General features: G+C 33.3%; 2 protein-coding genes and 1 pseudogene across 4 annotated transcripts; all 3 read left to right on the top strand.

Annotated features, from left to right (window-relative positions):
* Nucleotides 1-224: 224 nt before the first annotated feature.
* On the top strand, nt 225-1,419 carry LOC120175729. Its single transcript, XM_039182291.1, has 4 exons — nt 225-268; nt 393-525; nt 1,167-1,270; nt 1,338-1,419. The coding sequence occupies exons 1-4, from the start codon at nt 225-227 to the stop codon at nt 1,417-1,419; spliced, it is 363 nt and encodes a 120-aa protein (XP_039038222.1).
* Nucleotides 1,420-7,351: 5,932 nt separating this feature from the next.
* Nucleotides 7,352-19,777, top strand: LOC120175817 (60S ribosomal protein L37-3-like). Of its 3 annotated transcripts, none has more exons than XM_039182374.1 (5): nt 7,352-7,441; nt 7,545-7,680; nt 8,332-8,433; nt 8,592-8,648; nt 19,766-19,777. In XM_039182374.1, exons 1-4 carry the CDS (start codon nt 7,439-7,441, stop codon nt 8,636-8,638), a joined length of 288 nt encoding a protein of 95 aa, XP_039038305.1. In that variant the 5' UTR covers nt 7,352-7,438; the 3' UTR covers nt 8,639-8,648; nt 19,766-19,777. The 3 variants fall into 3 exon arrangements, with proteins under 3 accessions (XP_039038305.1, XP_039038304.1, XP_039038303.1); XM_039182373.1 differs by lacking the exon at nt 19,766-19,777 and adding an exon at nt 15,364-15,374 and having other exon boundaries at nt 8,592-8,654; XM_039182372.1 differs by lacking the exon at nt 19,766-19,777 and having other exon boundaries at nt 8,592-8,849.
* Nucleotides 19,760-20,946, top strand: part of LOC120175816 — a 17,420-nt pseudogene continuing 16,233 nt past the window's right edge.

Raw genomic sequence — 20,946 nt, 5'->3', positions numbered from 1 at the left:
TTCCCGATAATATTTGAAAAAAAGTTATTGTTGGTAATATTTTATTACCCCTACTAGGAATATTTGTCTATCCAAACATGGAATCACAAGTAGGAAAAAAATATTCCCACCAGTAATGTTAAAATCCTCCATCCAAACGCCCCTTACTGTAACCTTGCTTCTTTCCCCCAGAGGAAAAAAGTAAGAAAAAAAAGTAGAGTTATTGGTTTTGATTCTCAGCTCACATGATGTTTGATTTATTGTTGAAGCCAAAGTTCTATTCAAAATGGTTAGACAAACAAAACCCAGAGCTTCATTTTGCATTTTTTTTTGGTTTCTGGTTGTAATTTGTATTGAATTTTGGTTATTGTGTTTGTTGATTTCATTGGACTTTCGATTTTTTGTTTGTTTAGTAAATCGGCATTGAGGATTAATAAGGTGAGGCTTGAGACTATAAAGAAGAAGAGAAATGCGGTGGAGAACTTTTTGAAGAAAGACATTGCTGATCTTCTGAAGAACGATCTTGATTACAATGCTTATGGAAGGGTAATACTAATTTGGCCTTTGTTTTCTGTTTCTTCTTCCAAAGGTAATACTAATAAATTTTTCTTTGTTTTCTTAATACCTTGCTTCCCAAGCAACTCTCTCTCTCTCTCTCTCTATATATATATAATTATTCGCATACAGCCCCTTACGTTTGCTTGCTTGTTTTGTTTGTGTTGGCATGTGGTGGAGCATATCCGTAATGATTGGTTTTTTTTAATATTTTGTGGCTTCTCTTCTCATTTGTTGTTCGTTGTAAACATCTATTTGATGGAGATTATTTGCTTCTCCAGAGATTCGTGGCATCCATCAGGGCTCATGTGCATTCACTGGAAAGACAACCGTCTTTCATTATCCGTCTCATTTATAACTATTTCGTTCTTAGTTTTTTTTTGTTGGTATATTAAAAGTTTAGGTAAGGGATGTCTCCCCAGTCCAAGGCATACCTAAGACTTAATTGGGATTTACATAAGAATTTATAGATTGTCCACCAAAAGTAACGGTGGTAGAATTCGAACTTGGCATTATAAACTCAAATTCATGAATCTTACCCACTTGTGCCAACACTCATTGGCTAATTAGATGTAGCTTTAATTACTTGGCTAATAAGTTATAGCTCCTGACTACTGTGTATGCTATTGCAGGCTGAAGGTCTCATGATTGAGCAAAACCGAACCGCCTGTTACAAATTCATAGAGCAGTTTTCTCAGTGCATCTCAAAGCACGTCTCTCTTATGCAAAAACAGAGGTATGCACGTCTCCATTGATAATTGATTATACAATTCTTGTGTTCATCTACTTCTTTTCCATTACAGTGAGTTCCCCGAGGAATGCAGAGAAGCGGTAGCATCTCTCATATATGCCGCAGCCCGATTTGCCGGAACTACGCACCCTTAGAAAGTTGTTTACTGAGAAATACGTAAATCCCTTAGAACCCTATTTAAATAGAGAGGTAATAGATACATTAGATGGCTTGAAGTTGTTTTCTTCTTTTCTTTTAAGACAATATTAAAATTCACAAGTAATGTTAGATAAAATTTCTATATTAGTTTTTATTCTTTTCTTGAAATACTTTAACCCAATATTTCATTTTGGATGGATAAAAATTGTTAATTGATTAATGATCACTTCTTGTTATTGACGTGATAAATTCTATATATTCAAATTGATGATGTGACATGTGATAAATATTATGTCATCACTTATGTACACGTAACATTAAGGATGACATACATGTACAATTTCGTAGATTTTATACTTGCTCCAATTGGGGTAGGGATGGATTTAAGTTTAGTGGGTAGTCAGCGGATGTGAATGTAAAAAGTCACACTCGCAGTGGGTAGTTGATAAGTGATGGGTTTGAGACCTTACCCGCCCCGTATCCGTCTGTCTCACATCCGCCCGCCTACTAACTACCCACTATGTAAATTTTAAACCATTATGAATTTAAGTATAATTTCAAAGATTATTATGTAAATCTTAAGATTTTATAAGACATGATTTGTAATTTAACCAAATGTTAGGGTATAAGCATTTTTAAAATTGAAGACCGTCGTTTCTCATATCTCAAGTCGGAGGGTATGAGCAGGTATAGATGTATACATGATGAGTGGTTAATATCTAGTTAGGTAGTGTGTGTGGAGATGAATTTAAGAATATACCTACGTGGGTATGTGTGGATTTGAAAATTTTATCCGTAGTTGGTGGTGGATAGGTGGTGGATATGAAAATATTAAGTGGGTATGAGAATGGGGTATCAGCACCCACCCCGGTTGTTTGCCATCCCTGCATAACATGTGTCATATAATCAGTTATCTACACGTATCACATGCTATGTTATCACTTATATACATATGATATGTGTCACGTCATCTTTTTAAATACGTGAATGTGTCGCGTCATCAATTCGTATTCATAAGACTTGTCATATCAACGAAAAATATTTAATTGTTAGTCAATTAACGATTTACATCTACTCATGAACTTTTTTATCTTACAATAAAATGGAGGGGGTTTGAGCTAAAGATATAAAAAAAAAAACTAAAATGATTATTTATTTAAACGTTAAATACATTTTTTATCATTATACCTTCGTTTAAGTAGTAACCAAATAGTTGCTTATATACAGTTTGTAGAGAAACTTCAAGGGGAGCCTCCTACAAAGGAGACGAAGCTTCAAATGATGCATGCACTCCGAGGCTTTGGACCAGACACTGTTTAAGCCACCTCCATCGGAACAAGTCTCTCCCTGTTGATTTTCTTAGCGTGATCATATTAAACGAAGTATCGGAACAACTTTGAACAGTTTTACTGTAACGATATACCACTATTGCTCAATGGAAGATGATGATTCTCCAAGGCTGGTGCTAGTTGCTGTTGTAACATGTAATTACATATTGGTTTTTCTTGCAGTACAAAGCTCTGCACAGATGAAGGCGATGACGATGGATACAAGTCGTTCAGAAGCGAGGATGATACAGTGAGGTTACACTCATTTTGGGTATCTTTCAATCCATTATCAGTGTTCCGAAGATAAATGATAATGTCTGTGATCTGAATTTTATCCGATTCAGTTTGAAAATTTTGTGGTGTGATTCGTTTGATAAAAAATAAATTAAGAGGGAAAAAAAGTGTAGGAATATGTAGAGGGTGGAAAGGATTTCTCAATACTTTCTAGGCATGGGCATGGATTGGGTTTTTGGTCCATCCGACCCGACCTGAAAACAAGAGATCCTTCACCCAAGACCGACCCAACCCGACCAAAATAAGATTTTACCCGATCGAAATCCGACCCAATATATAACTTAGAAACACGACCCGCCCCGAAATAATAATAAAAACTATTCAATAAAAACAATGACTTAATTGAAAAAAAATATATAGAGAGAGAGGTATTATTGTAATTATTCATAAATATATAAGGTAAAATTATATATTTTTTCGTTTCGGGTCAAAACCCGTCGGGTTCGGGTCTCATGCCCATCCCTAATATTTTCGAATGACAGTCTTGTGATTTGTTGTTGTTAACTTAATTAAAATAAAATATTTATTATATTATTTTTCATAATCTTTTTTAGTTAAACTATAACAGTGACTATCTAACTATTGTCCTTTTCATCTTGACCATCATTTTTGAAATTTTATCAATAAGGTCACTAAATTATTTAAATGCAGTCAATCAAGCCACTTAACGTTAACAATTAACGGAAGTGTTGACGTGATAATTAATAAAATTTATATAATTACACATTTAGTCCTTATTACTTACACAACCTATCAAATTGATCATATTTTAAAAATAATTCAATAAAAAACCTTATTTAAATATTAGTGACAATTTGTGTCTAATATAAATGGATGATGTTACCCAAAATAAAATACACAAACTACTGAGTCAACTAATGGATGCTGTTTTGTTGATTGAGAACGAGGAGGGAACTCTTTTTTATGTGTCTAATATATTGTCATTAAGTGAGTCGGGCTCATTGACTTTCCACCTTCAAGAGTTGGAATTGGACATGGAATCCCAACCAATCTTACTAGTTTGGCCTTTTTTTAAATGGATTCTAAGTGGGTCAAATTAAATTTTTTAAATTATGAGTTTTGGTCATGAAAAATATCTGACATGACTTAAAAAAATAATTTAAGTATACCTTATATATTTAGGGATAGTTATAATAATAATCATTTTTATATTTTTTCAAGTAGATACTATTTTATCAATATATATATATATATTTGTATCGGGTCGGATTGAGTGCGAATTTTATCTCAAAAGGAAGGCGGAATAGGCCCATTTATGAGATTTTAGATGCTTAGAGCAAACATAAAAATTAGAGCCCTGATAACAAATTTCTAAAAAAAATTGAATTATATATAAGAACAAACATAACTAAACAAATTTGCTTATAATTTATTTTTATTACATTTAATAAACTATCTAATTAAATAAACTATCTAATAGATACATTAAATTTTAAATAGAAAACATCAAAAAAATTATTAAACACTCAACTACCTGCACAAAACAAGTATGATCCTCTTTTAGGAGGATATATGCTAGATTTTAATTTTCTCCATCTTTTAAAAAAAATAATAAAAGAATAATTAAGTGGAAAGTGAAAAAATAGTTTAAAAATACGACATCATCATTGTCGTTAATTTTTTAACCATGAATAATAAAAATTAAAATATAACATTAATTATGATTTTAAAATAAATAGATGGTCAAAATAGAACTAAAATAGTAGGTGGACGACAATATAGATAATATATCATTTTTATTTATATGTGAACTTTTAATTTTGAGGGTTTTTTTTTTGTCCAGGCTCAAGGATGGACATGATCGAATAAAATCATCTTAAATCCGAATCAAGAGTAATGAAAATTTTCTCCCTTATAATTAAAAATAATAATAATTGGACTAGACTTTGAGTTAATATCCGACGGCACCCCCAAGCCATCTTTATTTCAAATCTTATTTATGTTCAAATATTAACATACAAACAGTCGAGCACATAAAACTCACGGATCAATCAATGGGTTCCAACCCTAAAAAATGATCCCAGTCTGGCTCTTAAAAACAACAAATGGGCTATTCCCAGAAGCATCTCAAGAGGTTGATGAGGAAACGGAACAAGTAGTTCTCAGGACACAGCAACTCACGTCGAACCAATCGTTCCAAGTTGAGGTTCCGAGGAAGAAGATGACTGTAATATAGCATGGTCGTCAACGAGGCCACTGGCCGATTCACTAGCGCTGTCACTAGCCTTGCTACTGTAATAACCATCCGACACTGGAAAAACTTATCATCATTGTACCTCTGATAATGAAAACTCAAACATTTCTATTGCAGTGACGGATCTAACAACTTAAGAATAGAGGTCCAAAATTTTAATTTTTTTATTTTTTAAATAATGGGTATGTATTTTTTTTCTTAACACATTAAGTTAAATTTAATTATTTTATCAAAATAATAGGACGTACTTGGCCCCTATACGGGTTTAGTGCATCCGCCCCTATCCTATAGGCGACATGCTCGAATTTAAAAATTTTAAGAATAACAATCGTTCTTTAACCATAGATACTTAGAACTTATAAAAATAAACAAAACACTGGGATGCATACATATATGTACCATGGTTTAGCTCTGTGACCGACAATCACTGAGGAAGGTGAGTTGATTGACGATAAACTGAGTCAACCCAGGAGACTGAGCGAGGACTGAGTCAATCTTCAGCTGATGTTCATGGCTCTCAAAACTCATTGTCCTCCTTCATGTTTATGCATATATTTTGCCTATGTATACATTAAAACAAATGTTAATAATAAATTTTATTCCACCTACCTAATACATGGTTTTCAATTGGTAGAAAATCTGGAGTTTTTCTGAGAAGATTTGCTTTTATTTCTACTCTTCAATTCTAGGATTTTTACCAACTTTATTTACCCCTAGTGAATTAATTATACTAACTTTTAAGTGGATTTTGGTTAAAAATAGTCTCAATCCAAATTAACTGTTGACATGGATGCAATAGAATTGTAATATAACCACAAAACCAGACAACTTTGTGCCAACTTACCTATACCTTTCTTTCTCTGATACGATCCCAAATCCACTTACTATATCAACCAAAGTCCAATTGACATGACCCCTGTTAAACAATCTCTCAAACCTCACCTCTAAGTTTCGATAGCTTGGTCAGAACCCAACTAAAAGTAGGCTTACAAACAACGTACCTAAAATCAGCATGCTTCATCATATATTATTTAATCCAAGCAACCCACAATGATCCTTCATCAGCCAAAATCTTCTTAACTAACATCAACAAGTCCTGCTCCAACAATGAAGGCTCCTCAATCCCATCCACCTTTAGATTTAGCAGAACAAATGGCATTCCATCTAACACGAGCCCCTCTAGCTGAATCCTCATTCCCACACCAAAAGAATCTACTACAAAGTTGCTCAATCTTTTGAATGACAACTTTAGGAAGAATTAATTGTTTGCTCCAATAATTAAAAACACTAAAGAGAATTTCTCTGATAAGCTGCAATCGTCCACCATAACTAAGCTTCTTGCTGGCTCACAAAGCGAACTTGCTTCTAACCTTTTCCACTAAAGCCAACAATCAGACTCAGTGAGTTTCCTGATCACCAAAGGAACACCCAAATACCTCACAGGGAGGCGCCCCTCCTTGAACCCCGTAGCTATTTTGATTAAGTCGAGTTGACTCCCCGCCACACCACAAGCAAACAATCCAGTCTTCTCAGCATTAAGCTTAAGACCACACAACTCATAGAAAACCTCCAAGACACAGAACTCCCACAACAGAGTCCACCGAACCCTGGGAAAAACGAGGATATCATCAGCTAAAGAAAGATGCGTGAGTCCAACCCTCCTACACTTAGGATGATACCTAACAAGACCAATCTTAACAGCATTATCCAAAAGAGCAGACAACAGATTGATTGTCAAAACAAAAAAAATAAGGCGACAGGGGGTCTCCCTGCCAAACACCTCTGCCCCCTTTAAAATAACCCAGTAAACTGCTTTAATTTATCTTTATTTTATTTCTCAATAATTCCATAATATATATAGCTTTTGTGAATAAATTATTTAGAAATCAAATATAGGACAAATTGAAAAGATTTGTAGATGTTGAGGTTAAATTTATTGAATTATTTTTAAATTAAGATCAATGAAAAGAATCTATAAGTTTTAAGAATTAAAATATTATTATATTGTGTCACATTATCATTTTTTTTAATCTTCTCACGGCAAGTGATCAAAATATAAAGCTTTAACATTAGTGATCAAATTTGCAGACAAAATAGAATTACACTCCGCCCCCCCCCCCCACTCTTTCTTAATTCAACACAGTATCGTAGGGTTCATCCCGAATCAACTCAGCTCCAATGGTAAACGACATTCTTCTTTTCCTTTTCTTCTATTTTGTCTTATTTTTCTTCTCGCGGCCTGTTTTAATATATTCGTCAATGAAACGGATATGTTAATTTGCAGGGAAAGGGAACCGGGAGTTTTGGTAAAAGAAGGAACAAGACCCACACTCTCTGCGTTAGATGTGGCCGCCGCAGCTTCCACCTCCAGAAGAGCCGTTGCTCCGCCTGTGCTTTCCCCGCCGCCCGTAAGAGGAAATGTAAGCTGCCTCTCTTTCAACTCTAAAGCTTCAATTTTTTGTTTTTATTGATTGAATCTTCTTCCCTATCTGGATTTCTTTTTGTTTAGCTGTTTGAGAATCTGGGTTTTTTGTTTTCCCTTGAATTTGTTTGTTTGGTTCTGATTGAAGTTCATTTGCCTAAAAACAATGAAGAAAGATATACTTGCAGGAATGTGAATGCATTTCTTTCTGAAATCTTGACTTGCATAATAGTACTTGTAGTTTACCTGTCATGATTTTAGTATTCTTCGGTTTAATCAAGCAATAAATGTTCTTATACTGGCAATTTTGTGAATGGAAATGGGTGTCACATTCTTGTTTGAATATGATAAGCTGGCAACTTGAACTTTTAAAATTGAAAACAGATTTTCAATAGAAATTATATTGAAAAAAATATAAAATATATAGTAATTTTAAAATTTCAGTGGGGCTACTGCCCCCATCCCGTCCATCCCTGTATGCTGGTCTGATTCTTCGCTCTTCTTGAATTGCCCTTGGACATGGCTGCGGATATATAAACTTGAGTCCAAAACAGGCTATAAATTGGATATTAGATGTTTGCGTATGCTTTGTGTTTTTGTGTTAATTGTTAAGCCCAAAGGGAAATCTTCCATGAATTTTTTGGTTCAGATTACTGGAGTGTGAAGGCAATCCGAAGAAAGACAACAGGAACCGGTAGGATGAGGTATCTATGCCACGTTCCTCGCAGGTTCAAGACCGGTTTCAGAGAAGGTAGGAAAATGCTCCTTTCCTTGAGCTCTTTGCTTTCTGATTTTAGTTTACTTGCGTATGAAGTATGAACATTTTCTCTTCCTTTCAATAAGAAATTCATTTTCATTCTCTTCATATTGTTCGTATTTTTACTCCGGAATGGATCATGATCTATATAGGTACTGAAGCAGCACCGAGGAAGAAGGTTGCCACAAATTCCGCTTAAAAGGTGATTTGTATTGGTATGGAGGTTTTGTTCCGGATGATGCCATCTTTGTGAGGGAAGAAGTTATATGGGAAACATTTAGTCTTGAGGAGTGACATTATCTTTAACATTGAATGCATTAGGTTTGTTTTCTAGTTTATATTTTGAACAATTATTGATGGATCTAATGTTTGACTTAATTTCTTATTTCTCTCATTCTCTCTTTTTTGAAGTTGATCAATGTTTCTTGTTTCGTAGTAGATGCCCTTTAGATTGATGGATCAAAATTGGGTTTTCTTATTTTTTTTAATGGGTAAAATAGTCACTCAATTACATTATTTTTTTGGGAAAAATGAGAAATTTTTAAAACTTATAATATAATCACTAAATTTAAATATTATGACGAAGTGGTGATTTCATTCATTGTTAAATGGTTAAACTACGCCAATGGTACTTAATGTTTGGGTAAGTGTTCCTTTTCACCATTAATGTTTCAAAAGTCACAAATTGATCACTAATGCTATCGTTTGTTATAAAATGATCACTCGGCGTTAACAGTCGTTAACAAACCGTTATTACGGTAACAAAATGTTGATGTGACACGATAAACCCGTTGACTCAGCACGTTAACAACATGTTTGAGAGGGAAAGACAAAGATTGATGGAAAAAGAAATTGATTGGATGTCGTAATAACGGTTTGTTAACGATTGTTAACGTCGAGTGATCATTTTATCGTGTCACATCAACATTTTGTTACAGTAATAACGGTTTGTTAACGACTGTTAACGCCGAATGGCCATTTTATAACAAACGATAGCATTAGTGAACAATTTGTGACTTTTCAAACATTAATGTTGAAAAGGAACACTTACCCAAACATTAGTTACCATCGGCATAGTTTAACCATTTAACAATGAATGAAATTGATTGGATGTCGTTAACAAACGTAATTACGGTAACAAGTAGAGAAATTTCAAGGTTCAATAAAGCTATGGGAAAATGGCTGGAATTTGAATTCAAAGAATGAATTTTTAGGGAAAAAATATTTTCCTATTGATGAAAAGTTTGATTTTAAGAGGCTATAAATATAATATTTTCTACATACTTTACTGATCCTTGGAAACCCTAATTTTCATAATCACTTTTCATTTTTCTCTCTTACTATCACCATGACAATTTAGAACCTTTTGGAAACATCACTTAAACATTGAGCAACCAACAACCGTGAGAACGGTAGTCAACGATCGATTTAGAGTCATCATTGTGATTTAGATCAAACTTGAGAAGGGAGATTTATTTTGTTAAGATGGTTTGTTTTCATTTCACGTTGAAATGTTAAACTTGGATCTTTATTTTGAATATATTTGATGAGTTTTATGTTTATTCGTTTTGCCTTGGTATCATTGATTGGTGTTGCTTGAGTTTTATTTTTGGTTGTTTGTAGAGATATAAACTACTCAGTAATGCTACAAGAGTTGGTTACATCATGAATAACATCAGCGTCTGTGAGAAAAATATCTAGCATAAAAGAAATTTTTGCTGACTGTTTTGTCGTAGCATTCTTAGTACGCTTATATAGTCCTTCTTGTAAGTTGGTGAATATTTTCGAGAGAAGAATAATATGCTAAGTTAATGCTAGACACATCAATCATGTAGTCATAGCATTGTTAATTGTATGTTGTTGTTTGACATTTCACAATTCTTTGCCTAAATTGATCATTGCTTCATTTATTTGTGATGTAATCCAATTTATTCTATTTTGTTTTCAATTACATTGCTATAAAAGTGCTCCCTACACCAATTGTACAAAATTTTACGTTTATTTAATAACAATTTTCTGAAGTAATACTATTCCCTGTGGATATGATACTTGATGCATTAGGTGTGTCCACCCTTACTACTTGATAGACGATAATGTATGCTTGCATTGATTGTTGTTACATTATTAGAAGCATAATGGATTATGATGTTTACTACAATCATTTGGAGACTCTAGATTATGCGTTATAAGAAGATATTTGTTCCGAATGAAAATATGCAGAATGATTATGGGCTTTGGCATAATATAGTTAACACCACAAAGGAGGTTCTTATGGCTAACGATAAACTAACTCAGAATTTCACCGGTAGCTTTCACGTTATATGGTCACCTCCAAGAATATGGAGCTTTAAGTTGAATACTTATGGAGTTTGGCAAGGAAACCCAAGGGTCTCGGGAGTGGGAGGCATTTTGCATAATGAAACAGGAAACTAGTTGTTGGGTTTCTCTGCTCATTTGGGTATTTGCACTAGTGCTGCTGCTGAACTTTATGCGATAAGGATTGGATTGTCTATTGAGAACATGGCTATAAGACCATTGAATGCGAAGTAGATGTCCAGGTGGTGATTCAACTTATCAAGAACGATGATACCGCCTTACATCTGTTAGGAGTTATTATAGAAGACATTTGAAGCTTTCAGTTGCTTGATTGGGATCTTACCTTCCACCATGCCTACCGCGAAGGAAACTGCTGTGCTGATGTTTTCTCCAAGATGAGTTGTTCTCCAGATGAATAACTAGTAACTTTTTAGTCTCCACCAGATGAAGTCTCACATTTCCTGGAGGCCGAGTATCCTTTCCGAGATGAAAATTAAATTTTAAAGATGTATGTTTTTAAGTAAAAATCTCTAAAATGGGTACAAAAGGGAAAAAGAAAAGTTTAAATGCTAATTGATAGAAAACTTTGTTTTCATGCATAGCAGCAAAGAATGCTTTTGCTATCATAAAGTGCAACCAATCCAAACGCAGAGGAGTTAAAGCGTGTAGAATTCGTCTACTTAACAAACAAAAAATAGAAAAAAAGACAATAATTTTTCTCATTAGTTATATAATTTATATTTCAAGGAAATATATATATATACTAATAATAGTGCTACAGTGTAGTTGTATGATATAAAGATATATAAGCAAGCATTGAAATAATAAAGATATTGATGGAAAAGATTTATTTATGGAGTTACAAATTTTGCAGAAAATATTGTCATATGAAACACACAAAGGTGAAAGTCCATGGACATCTATTCAAATAATGGAGTTTGCAAGAAGAATGGATATATTTCCTAATGTGTTGATAGCATATAAAATTTTGTTGACGGTACCGGTTACGGTTGCTTCCGCGGAAAGAAGTTTTTCAAAATTGAAGCTCTTGAAATCCTATCTTCGAAGCACGATGACTCAAGATAAATTGAACGGATTAACAATTCTAAGTATCGAAAATCAATTTTTACAAAGTCTTGATTATCGTAAAATAATAGAGGTTTTTGCTTCAAAAAATGCATAAAGGCATCATTTTAGGTGATATTTGTAGCATTGTAGTTTTTGGTTTGTATTAGTATCGATATTGTTTGACTATAATTTCTATTATATTTTTGTTTAAAAAAATTATTTATGTTTTGTCTATTATACGGTACAAGTATAGGGGCATAAAATTATTATCTCGCACATGGCATTAAAACTCATTAGACCGACCCTGCCGAGAGGGTTTACTATGAACTAGCCTTTTATGTTTTTCATTTGTAATAAAAAAGAAAGAAAAATGGGTATGCAAACTTCTTTATTTTTTTCATTCCCCTTGATAAATTAAACTAAATTTAATAAAATAATGAGTGTGCAATTGACCTATATCCACTCTTGTTTCTACGTTGATCGTGGTTCCTCTTCCTTCTGTGGGTTGGGAGTGATTTTGTTTAAAGCTGGGGTAAATAATATTAGAGTAGAGAGTGTTGAAGCAATGGTCTTTAAAGAATTGTATAGGTGACCACACAGTTGTAGGTGAGCTGGCGGGCACAAGGGAGAAGGCAGCAAGAAGCTAGCAGAAGTGTGGGCTAAAATTTTGGCAAAGATGAAATATTAGAAAAAGGGTAAACAAAAATTTTGTCCATAAACTATTTTGGATTTACAAAAAATTTATAAATAGTATTTTATTTAAAGTTGAGGTGTTCAAACAAAAATTAAATTATTCTACTAATGAGTCACATTATCAAACTAATAACAATCAACGTTTCAGTGACTAAAACTTAATAAGAAACTAACGAAGTGACCAAAAATTAATTTTTTTAAATTTAATAAAAAAATGTACAAATATTAAATGAAAGTAATCAATCATGTAGTTTACTCATATTTTAATTAAATAACTAAATTTAAAAAAACTATCCATTTCAAACTCATAATTAAATGATTCTTTTATAAATATAAATAAATATAAGATAGTGTCTGTTCAAATACTATAAATCATTTAATAATGAACACTCATACTACTGTTGTATTACATATGTAGTGTTCGAACCCGAGATATCAATGAATAATAATAAATTTTAAATCATTAAGATCACTTGATTCGTACATAATTAAATAACCTTAAATCCATTTTATCCATATCTAAAAGCCAATGCATAGTGTTGTTTAAGATTTTAGATTTATACTATCCATAGAATATTTGAAAAGAATGTAAATATTAAAGTTTGAATAGTATGTTTTAAAATAATAACCTTAACTTCTGTTTTAGGAATAATTATTCGTAATTCAGAAGGCTTGATTATGGTTGCAGGAACTTACCCAGATTCTTATGTGGCAAATCTGGAGCAAGCTGAAGCAATTGCTTGTGAGCAGGCCCTTACAAAGACTTTAAATTATTCAGTTTAGTCCATATTTAAGATTTTAGACATTACATTTGTTGATAATTAGTAAATAACATAATGGAGAAGAAAGAGAAGTCTTTTATTTTTATATGTTATGAACAGTGAAAATACATATTTCTTTTATAGGAAAAGTTAGGAGTAAGTTTCCTATTAGAAATAAACTACCTAGCAGCTATCTTTATCTATCTAAACCTACACTTCCTCTCAAGTTGGGGAGTAAATGTTGAAAAGACCCAACTTGGATATAATCTCATCAAAGGTAATTCTTGGAAGTGCTTTGGTGAGAATATCTACTAACTGATTCTTTGTTGAAACATAATTGAGCTTCACCGATCCACCATTCACCTTTTCAGAGATGAAATGTCTGTCAATCTCCACATTCTTCAATCGGTCATGATGAACTGGATTATTCGCAATACTTATTGCAGATTTACTGTCACTCTGAAGTTCAAACCATTTGTTGGCACATAACCCCAGTTCAGTTAACATTCTTTGAAGCCAAATTCCTTCGCAAATTCCAAGTGTCATTGCTCTAAATTCTGTTTTTGCACTACTTCGAGACACCACAACCTGTTTTTTACTTCTCCAAGTAACCATATTTCCCCAAACAAATGAACAATAACCAGTTGTAGATCTTCTATCCGTTAATTCACCTTCCCAGTTTGAATCCGAAAAAATTCTTACATCACTCTTTCTAAAAATTCTTACATCACTCTTTCTAAAAATTAACCTATGTCCTGGTGTCATTTTCAAGTATCTTAAAATTCTATTCACAGCCTCTAAATGTTATTCTCTTTGATCATTCATATATTGACTCACTATACTGACAGAGAACGCAATATCAGGTCTAGTAAGTGATAAATAAATTAGTTTACCTACTAGCCTTTGATACTGTTCTTTATTAACGAGACTTCCCAATTCTTCTCTCCTTAGCTTAAGATTTGCTTCCATGGGTGTTTCTGCCGGCTTATATCCCTTTATTCCAGTTTCTGATAGTAGATCAAGGATATATTTCCTTTGATTGATCACTATTCCTTCTTTTGACCTTGTAACCTCCATGCCTAAGAAATACCGTAAAGTTCCCAAGTCTTTGGTTTTGAACTCCTTCGCCAGTAGCTTTTTCAGTCTTTCTAACTCCATACAATCATCACCCGTTAGAATGAGATCATCCACATAGATAATCAAAATTGTCTTTTTGTTGTTTGAAGCTGTTTTGACAAATAAAGTGTGATCCAACTGACATTGCTTGTAACCATCCTGAATAATCACCTTTTTAAATCTGTCAAACTAGGCTTTTGGAGTTTGCTTAAGTCCATACAAGGACTTTAGTAATCTACATACTTTTCCTGTATTACTCTTCACAACCGGTGAAATTTGTATATATACTTCCTCCTCCAAGTTTTCGTTTAGAAATGCATTTTTGATGTCCAACTGATGAAACACCCAATTCTCATTGACTACTAATGACAGTAACACTCTCACAGTGTTTAGTTTTGCTACCGGAGCAAACGTTTCATAATAATCAACTCCAAAAGATTGAGTGAATCCTTTCGCTACTAATCTCGCCTTATATCTTTCAATGCTACCATCAGCTTTGTATTTTACCGTGAATACCCATTTGCAGCCGACTGGTTTTTTATCTTTCGGAAGATCAACTATAATACAAGTATTGTTGTTTTCCAGTGCTTTTAATTCATCTTCTACTGCCTTTTCCACTTGGGATCTTTCAATGTTTCTTCCACCGTATCTGGAACAATAATGCTATCTACACTTGCTGTAAAGTTCTTAAAACAAGGCGTTAGCTTTCCATATGCAACAAATCTCTCAAGTGGATAATTTTTACATTTTCTTACTCATTTACTTTGAGCAATTGGCAAGTCATTAGCATTAATTAAAGCATTTAATTCAGTGGAAGAACTCTGATTACCTTCTTCATTCTCCAAAGGATTCTCGTTCGTTTTCGGTTCATGACAGTGTCCATGTTGTGTAGGAGACTCGGGATTAGGTTCAGGGATTGATTTAGAAATTGGTTTTTGTCGTCTCTTGTAAATATGCAATTCAGATTGAGGTATTTGAGGCGAAGTGATATGTTGATCATGCCGAGGTAAATATGTTTCGGTGGGATGGTTTGGAAATGATACATTTTCTGGGTTTGGTAGTGTTGTTTGGTCTGACTGGAGCGATTTTGTAGACTTATTCAACTGGTTTAACTCGTTTGAAGGTGTTGGTTGATAAAAAAAAGTTGGCTGCAAATCAAGTGACAATTATTGTGAGTCAACAAACTGATATTCATTATATGACTCCCCCTGAATAGCAATTATAAGGAAAAAAGGAGTTTTTTAAAAGAAAGTAACGTCCATAGTAATAAAGAATTTCTTTGTACGAGGATAATAACACCGAAAGTCATTTTGAGTCGATGAATAACCCAGAAACACACTGAAATGCTCGAGGATCTAATTTAGATCTGAAAGGAACATTGTTATGAACGAACACAGTACAACCAAAAACTCTAAGGGGTAACAATGAAGTCATCGGTTTAAAATTGGGAAAAAACTGAAGAAAAACATTTCTCAGACACTTAAATTATAACAGTTTACTAGGGAGACGGTTAATCAAATAAGTAGCAGTTAAAAGGGCTTCCCCCCAAAAAATAGTTAGAAACATTTGTGAAAAGTAGTAGAGACCGAGTAACCTCAAGAAGATGTCTGTTTTTTTGCTCAGCAATCCCATTTTGTTGAGGAGAATTGGCACACGAAGTAAGATGAACAATCCCAATTTCCTAAAAGAAAAAACCCAAAACATTGGTAAAATACTCACTACCATTATCAGAATGAAACATTTGGATAGAACACTGAAATTGAGTTTCAACCATCTTATGGAACTGTTTAAATATTTCACAAGCTTCAGATTTGGTTTTCATGAGAAAGGTCCAAGTAGTACTAGTGTGATCATCAATAAATGAAATAATCCACCGAAACCCATGTAAAGATGCGACCTGAGATGGTCCCCAAATATCATTATGGATAATGGTAAATGGTTTAGACGATTTATATGGAGAATATAGATAAACACTCTTAGTTTGTTTAGCAAGTGGGCAAATATCACAAGAAAAAGATTTCAGGCTTTTATTGAAAAACAAATGTGGAAACAATTTTGCAAGATAAAAGAAATTGGGATGTCCTAAACGAAAGTGCAATAACATAACATCGGTTGCAGGTTCAAGTAAAGGAAATTATTGTATAACATTGAAGGAAGTAGGTGGGTGGGAAAATAAAGTTGTTGGAAGTAGGTAAAGACCCCCACAAAGTCTAGCACTGCTAATCACTTTTCCCCAATCTGGAATCCTGAAATTCAAAAAAATCAGAGTTAAATTTTGTGGTACAACATAAATTGGCAGACAACTTGCTAATGGAGATAAGATTGCAAGTGAGATCGGGAACATAAAGAATATGAGATAACAAAATGTCCTTATTTATTCGAATAGACCCATGACCATCAACACCAGATAGAGAACCATCAGCTGTTCGAATATGGGAGATAGACGAGTCGGCATGAAAAGTGTGAAAGAGCCGAAGATCACTTGTCATATGATCACTTGCACCAGAATCCACAATCCAAGTAGGAGTGGCAGATGTATTAGCCAAAGTAGCAGAAGGAATTCTACCTGCAGGTACGGATTGGGAATGAGTGTTTAACTGACTAAAAAACTGCTGCAACTCTTCCATTTGTTTTTTAGTAAATGAACTTCCTTGTAAATCAGTATTCAAATCAAAATTTCCTTGATTATCACGTTGTTCATACTGTTTTGAAGATTTCCCATCAGTAGGCTTGCCATGTAACTTTCAACAGAAATCCCGTAGATGGCCATCCTTCTTACAGTAGTCACACCAAGGTCTCTCTTTCTTTGACCAAGTAGTAGTTTGAGAGTGAGTGAGCAATGCAGACCCTTCAGGGGGTTGCAAATTAGGAAGCATAACGGTACATCAACTTTCTTCGCGTCGTACTGCAAAGAATACTTCCCGGATTGAAGGAAGAGTTTTGAGTCCTAATACTCGTCCTCAAACTTCATCAAGATCCCGATGCAAACCAGACAAAAACAGGAATATCCGGCGCTTTTCAACAATCTTCTTAAATAGACGATCATATTCTAAACACCTCCATCCATGGGATTTGAACAAATCAAGTTGCTGCCATAGGCGCGACATTAGAGTAAAATACTAAGTCACGATCATGTTGTCTTGTTTGAGATTGGCAAGTTAACACTCGATCCCAAATAAAACAGTAGAATTTTCCATATTCGAATACATCGCCTTTGCAGCACTCCAAATTTTAGCCGTTGTTTCATACAACAGAAAGTTTTCCCCCACAACAGGAATCATGGAATTGATGAGCCATGACATAATCATGGTATTCTCACTTAGCCAGGTTGAATATTCAGGATCCGTCACAGCAGGAACTGGTGTTGTCTCCAAAAGATATTGTTGTTTGCGCCGACAAGTTATATAAAGGCAGACATATTGGGACCAAGGGATATAATTGTCACCATTCAATCGGTGACATGTGATAGAGGCTGAAGAAACATAAAAAAGGTTCAAATTGGGCTAATTAACGAGGATTTTCGAAGTGACCTCCGATGAAGAAGAGGCGGAATTTATGATCAACGGCTAGATTTAGGGTAAAAAAAATAATCGACTAGGGTTAGGAAGAAGGATATGTCACCTAACTGATACCATGTTGATAAATAGTAAATAACATAGTGGAGAAGAAAAAGAACTCTTTTATTTTTATATGTTATGAACAGTGAAAATACATATTTCCTTTATAGGAAAAGTTAGGAGTAAGTGTCCTATTAGAAATAAACTACCTAGTAGTTATTTTTATCTATCTAACTTTTGTAAGAGTTAGTGTTATATTAAAATACTAACTAACAAGCCTTATTGCATAACCTACAACATTTAACTTTAAGCAAGAGATTTGGGTGTATTTTGATCTAATTTGTGGGTTAGGGTGTGTTCAGTGGTGGGAGATGTTGGGTTTGATGGATGGTGTTTCCGTTTGGGTAAAAAGGTGTTGATTTTGATGATAATTGGTGACAATTTTTTTGAGGTATTCACTACTTGAGACAGGGTTTCAAATAGTGGCCGAATAGCGGTATCGCGGTCGTGGTGGTGTCCGAAACTGCTATCACAAAAAATAACGGTGTGAAGCGGTATCACACCAATAGCGGCCGATCACGGTCGTAATTTAGCGGATCACGGCCAATCGCGGCAATAGCGGACCGTTATTATTCTATTATTCTGTTATTTTAATTTTTTTTAAAAAGGTTTTTTTATTAAAAAAACAGCTCATTCAAAAAAAAAATTCACGATCACGATATCCGCAATAATCGGAATAACATCCGTTATATCTAAAACCGTGATAAACGCGACGCGACCAAAAATATGACCGCGAAAACTATTTAAAACCCTAACTCGATACTCTCTCCTATGTAGGGTATAAGCTCTTTATTGATGTTTGTTGTCTAACTTGTAAACTTTGATTTTATTTAATTAAATAAGAGTTGGGAGAGTGATATTATGCTGTGAAGGTTATGAAGTTAGTGGATACTGGATAGGACGAGGGAGATGAGGGCAGGACGAGGGAGAGAGAACGTAGGTTTGGCTTTGATAAACTGAGTGGGTCATTCGTGTACAAGTCTGGTATGTTAGTTTTGGGCTTGCTCATACGTTTAAAGGCTTATTGGGCCTGATTTTATCGTCAAGTGACCCAAATATTAAACGAGAATATTATTCTTACTATAGGTCTTGGGTTCAAGCAATTGTGTTTACAAGGTGTGTGTGCGTTTTCAATTAGTTAAGAAAATTCTGAACAAATACTATCTTATAATTATCATATACTAATAAAAAATATAGTTCAAGTTTGCTAATCGAATTTTTATTTATTTTTAATATATTTATATATATAATCATGAAAATAAAAAAAATAATTTAATTTTTAAATATAAAAATCTTAAGCTAATTTTTTATTTTAATATTGTACTAACTAAAGTTTAATATATATATATATATATATATATATATATATATATATATATATATATATATATATATATATTCGATCCGATTATTAATCAAGTATTAGATTTGTTTTAGAGGTTTATATGCTCAAAAGTTCTCTATTCGACATTGGTTCGAATCTCAACTGCCATCCATCATCTGATCAGAGAAAATATATTCATTGAATTAAAATTAAATTAATAAAATATATAATTAATAAAAATTAATTATATAATTATGTCAATTTTATTAACTATTAAATTAGAATCTTCTCATAATTAAATAATAATTTATCCATTTTATTACTCAAATAAAATAAATAAAAAAGAAAAAGAAAAGCGGTGGGCTTGACTGGGTTGACCGAGTCCTCCACATGTTCCTTCCCATGTCAAAGCCAGGCTGCAAAAGAAAGAGTATATATTTATTATTATTAATAATAAATATAAATAAAATCCATACGAACTGAAATCAAGAGGTTTGCGCTTTTCCGGTTTCCGCATTAGTTTCGCTCTCGCTTCTCCCTTTTCCTAGAATTCGCCTTTTATTTTTACATATTTTATTTTTGCGACGTTGATTTTGATTCTCCCATTAAAATTGCATACAATTATTTGGAGATCGTTATATATATATATATATATATATGTATATCCAATCAAATCTGGTTGATCTCCTTAGCTTCTTCTTCTTCTGGCTAAACAAATATTACTTTTTCTTCTGTAATCAGCATTTAAAGATATAGAACTTTGTATTCATCGTTTAGTATTCCTTCTATATTTGCTTCAGTTGTCTTCTTGTAGTGGTGTTATTTTTTGTTAAAATTGTATTCTACTTTTGGATAATTTTCATTAGCGTTGGTACTTTTTGGTTTATTTGTTTCTTTTACTAAGTATATTTTTAGTGAAAAAGTGTATTTGCTTATCGAAGTTGATGGTATTTTTGAAGAATTCAACGTTCAAAGTGTTTTCTTTTGTTTTTGGATTTTAATTTTTATGTAAAGTTATTACCTTGGATTTAGCTTTGATTTGTAGGCATTTATTATAAATTAAATTATGATTTTACTTTCTATGATTTGCCTTTTTCTTGGGCGGGGGATAAGTATAAAATAATTCAAGGCTAAGTTGTTAACTAATGGCTGCAAAACTGAGGTGAGTGGGCTAAATTACTAGCTGCTTTAGCAAAAATTAAATTCTTCATCAGATCCTATTATTTGTGTAGTGGCCTTACAAGTTGCAATGGAATCAGCTGCTTTAAACTTCGTTAATGCTACTTTAGATTGGGTCACTTTGGCTTTGGATGCCCCCTCTGCACGAGCTGTAGTGTTTGGAGTCCATACAGGCGGTACCCTCTCGAAATCCTATTTATATGATGCTATCTTTTCTCCACTTTGTGCTTTACATGTTTATTAACTTCAAAGTTTTTAAGCTTTGATTGTAGGGCATTTATTTGTTGAGGTTCTTCTTTTGGTGGTCATTCTTTTTCTGCTTTCGCAAAAATGTTACAAGCCTCCTAAGCGGCCTTTAACTAAGAAGGTTTGTGCTGAAATTCAACTTTCATTTAATGTTGTTCACCCTGGACTAATACTGTCTCATGTTTAT

The sequence above is a fragment of the Hibiscus syriacus genome, unplaced genomic scaffold (assembly GCF_006381635.1).
Source record: "Hibiscus syriacus cultivar Baekdansim isolate YM2019G1 unplaced genomic scaffold, ASM638163v2 tig00112215_pilon, whole genome shotgun sequence".
Classification (NCBI taxonomy): domain Eukaryota; kingdom Viridiplantae; phylum Streptophyta; class Magnoliopsida; order Malvales; family Malvaceae; genus Hibiscus; species Hibiscus syriacus.
Note: the sequence above shows the minus strand (reverse complement) of the source record. Positions and strands in the feature narration are given on the sequence as shown.

Coding starts and splice junctions, on each gene's coding strand:
- LOC120175817 (XM_039182374.1), top strand. Junction 7,681..8,331: donor CGCCGCCCGTAAGAGGAAAT/GTAAGCTGCCTC, acceptor TTTTTGGTTCAG/ATTACTGGAGTGTGAAGGCA. Junction 8,434..8,591: donor CAAGACCGGTTTCAGAGAAG/GTAGGAAAATGC, acceptor TGATCTATATAG/GTACTGAAGCAGCACCGAGG.
- LOC120175729 (XM_039182291.1), top strand. CDS start 225: ATGATGTTTGATTTATTGTTGAAGCCAAAGTTCTATTCAAAATG. Junction 269..392: donor CCAAAGTTCTATTCAAAATG/GTTAGACAAACA, acceptor TTGTTTGTTTAG/TAAATCGGCATTGAGGATTA. Junction 1,271..1,337: donor TCTCTTATGCAAAAACAGAG/GTATGCACGTCT, acceptor TTTCCATTACAG/TGAGTTCCCCGAGGAATGCA.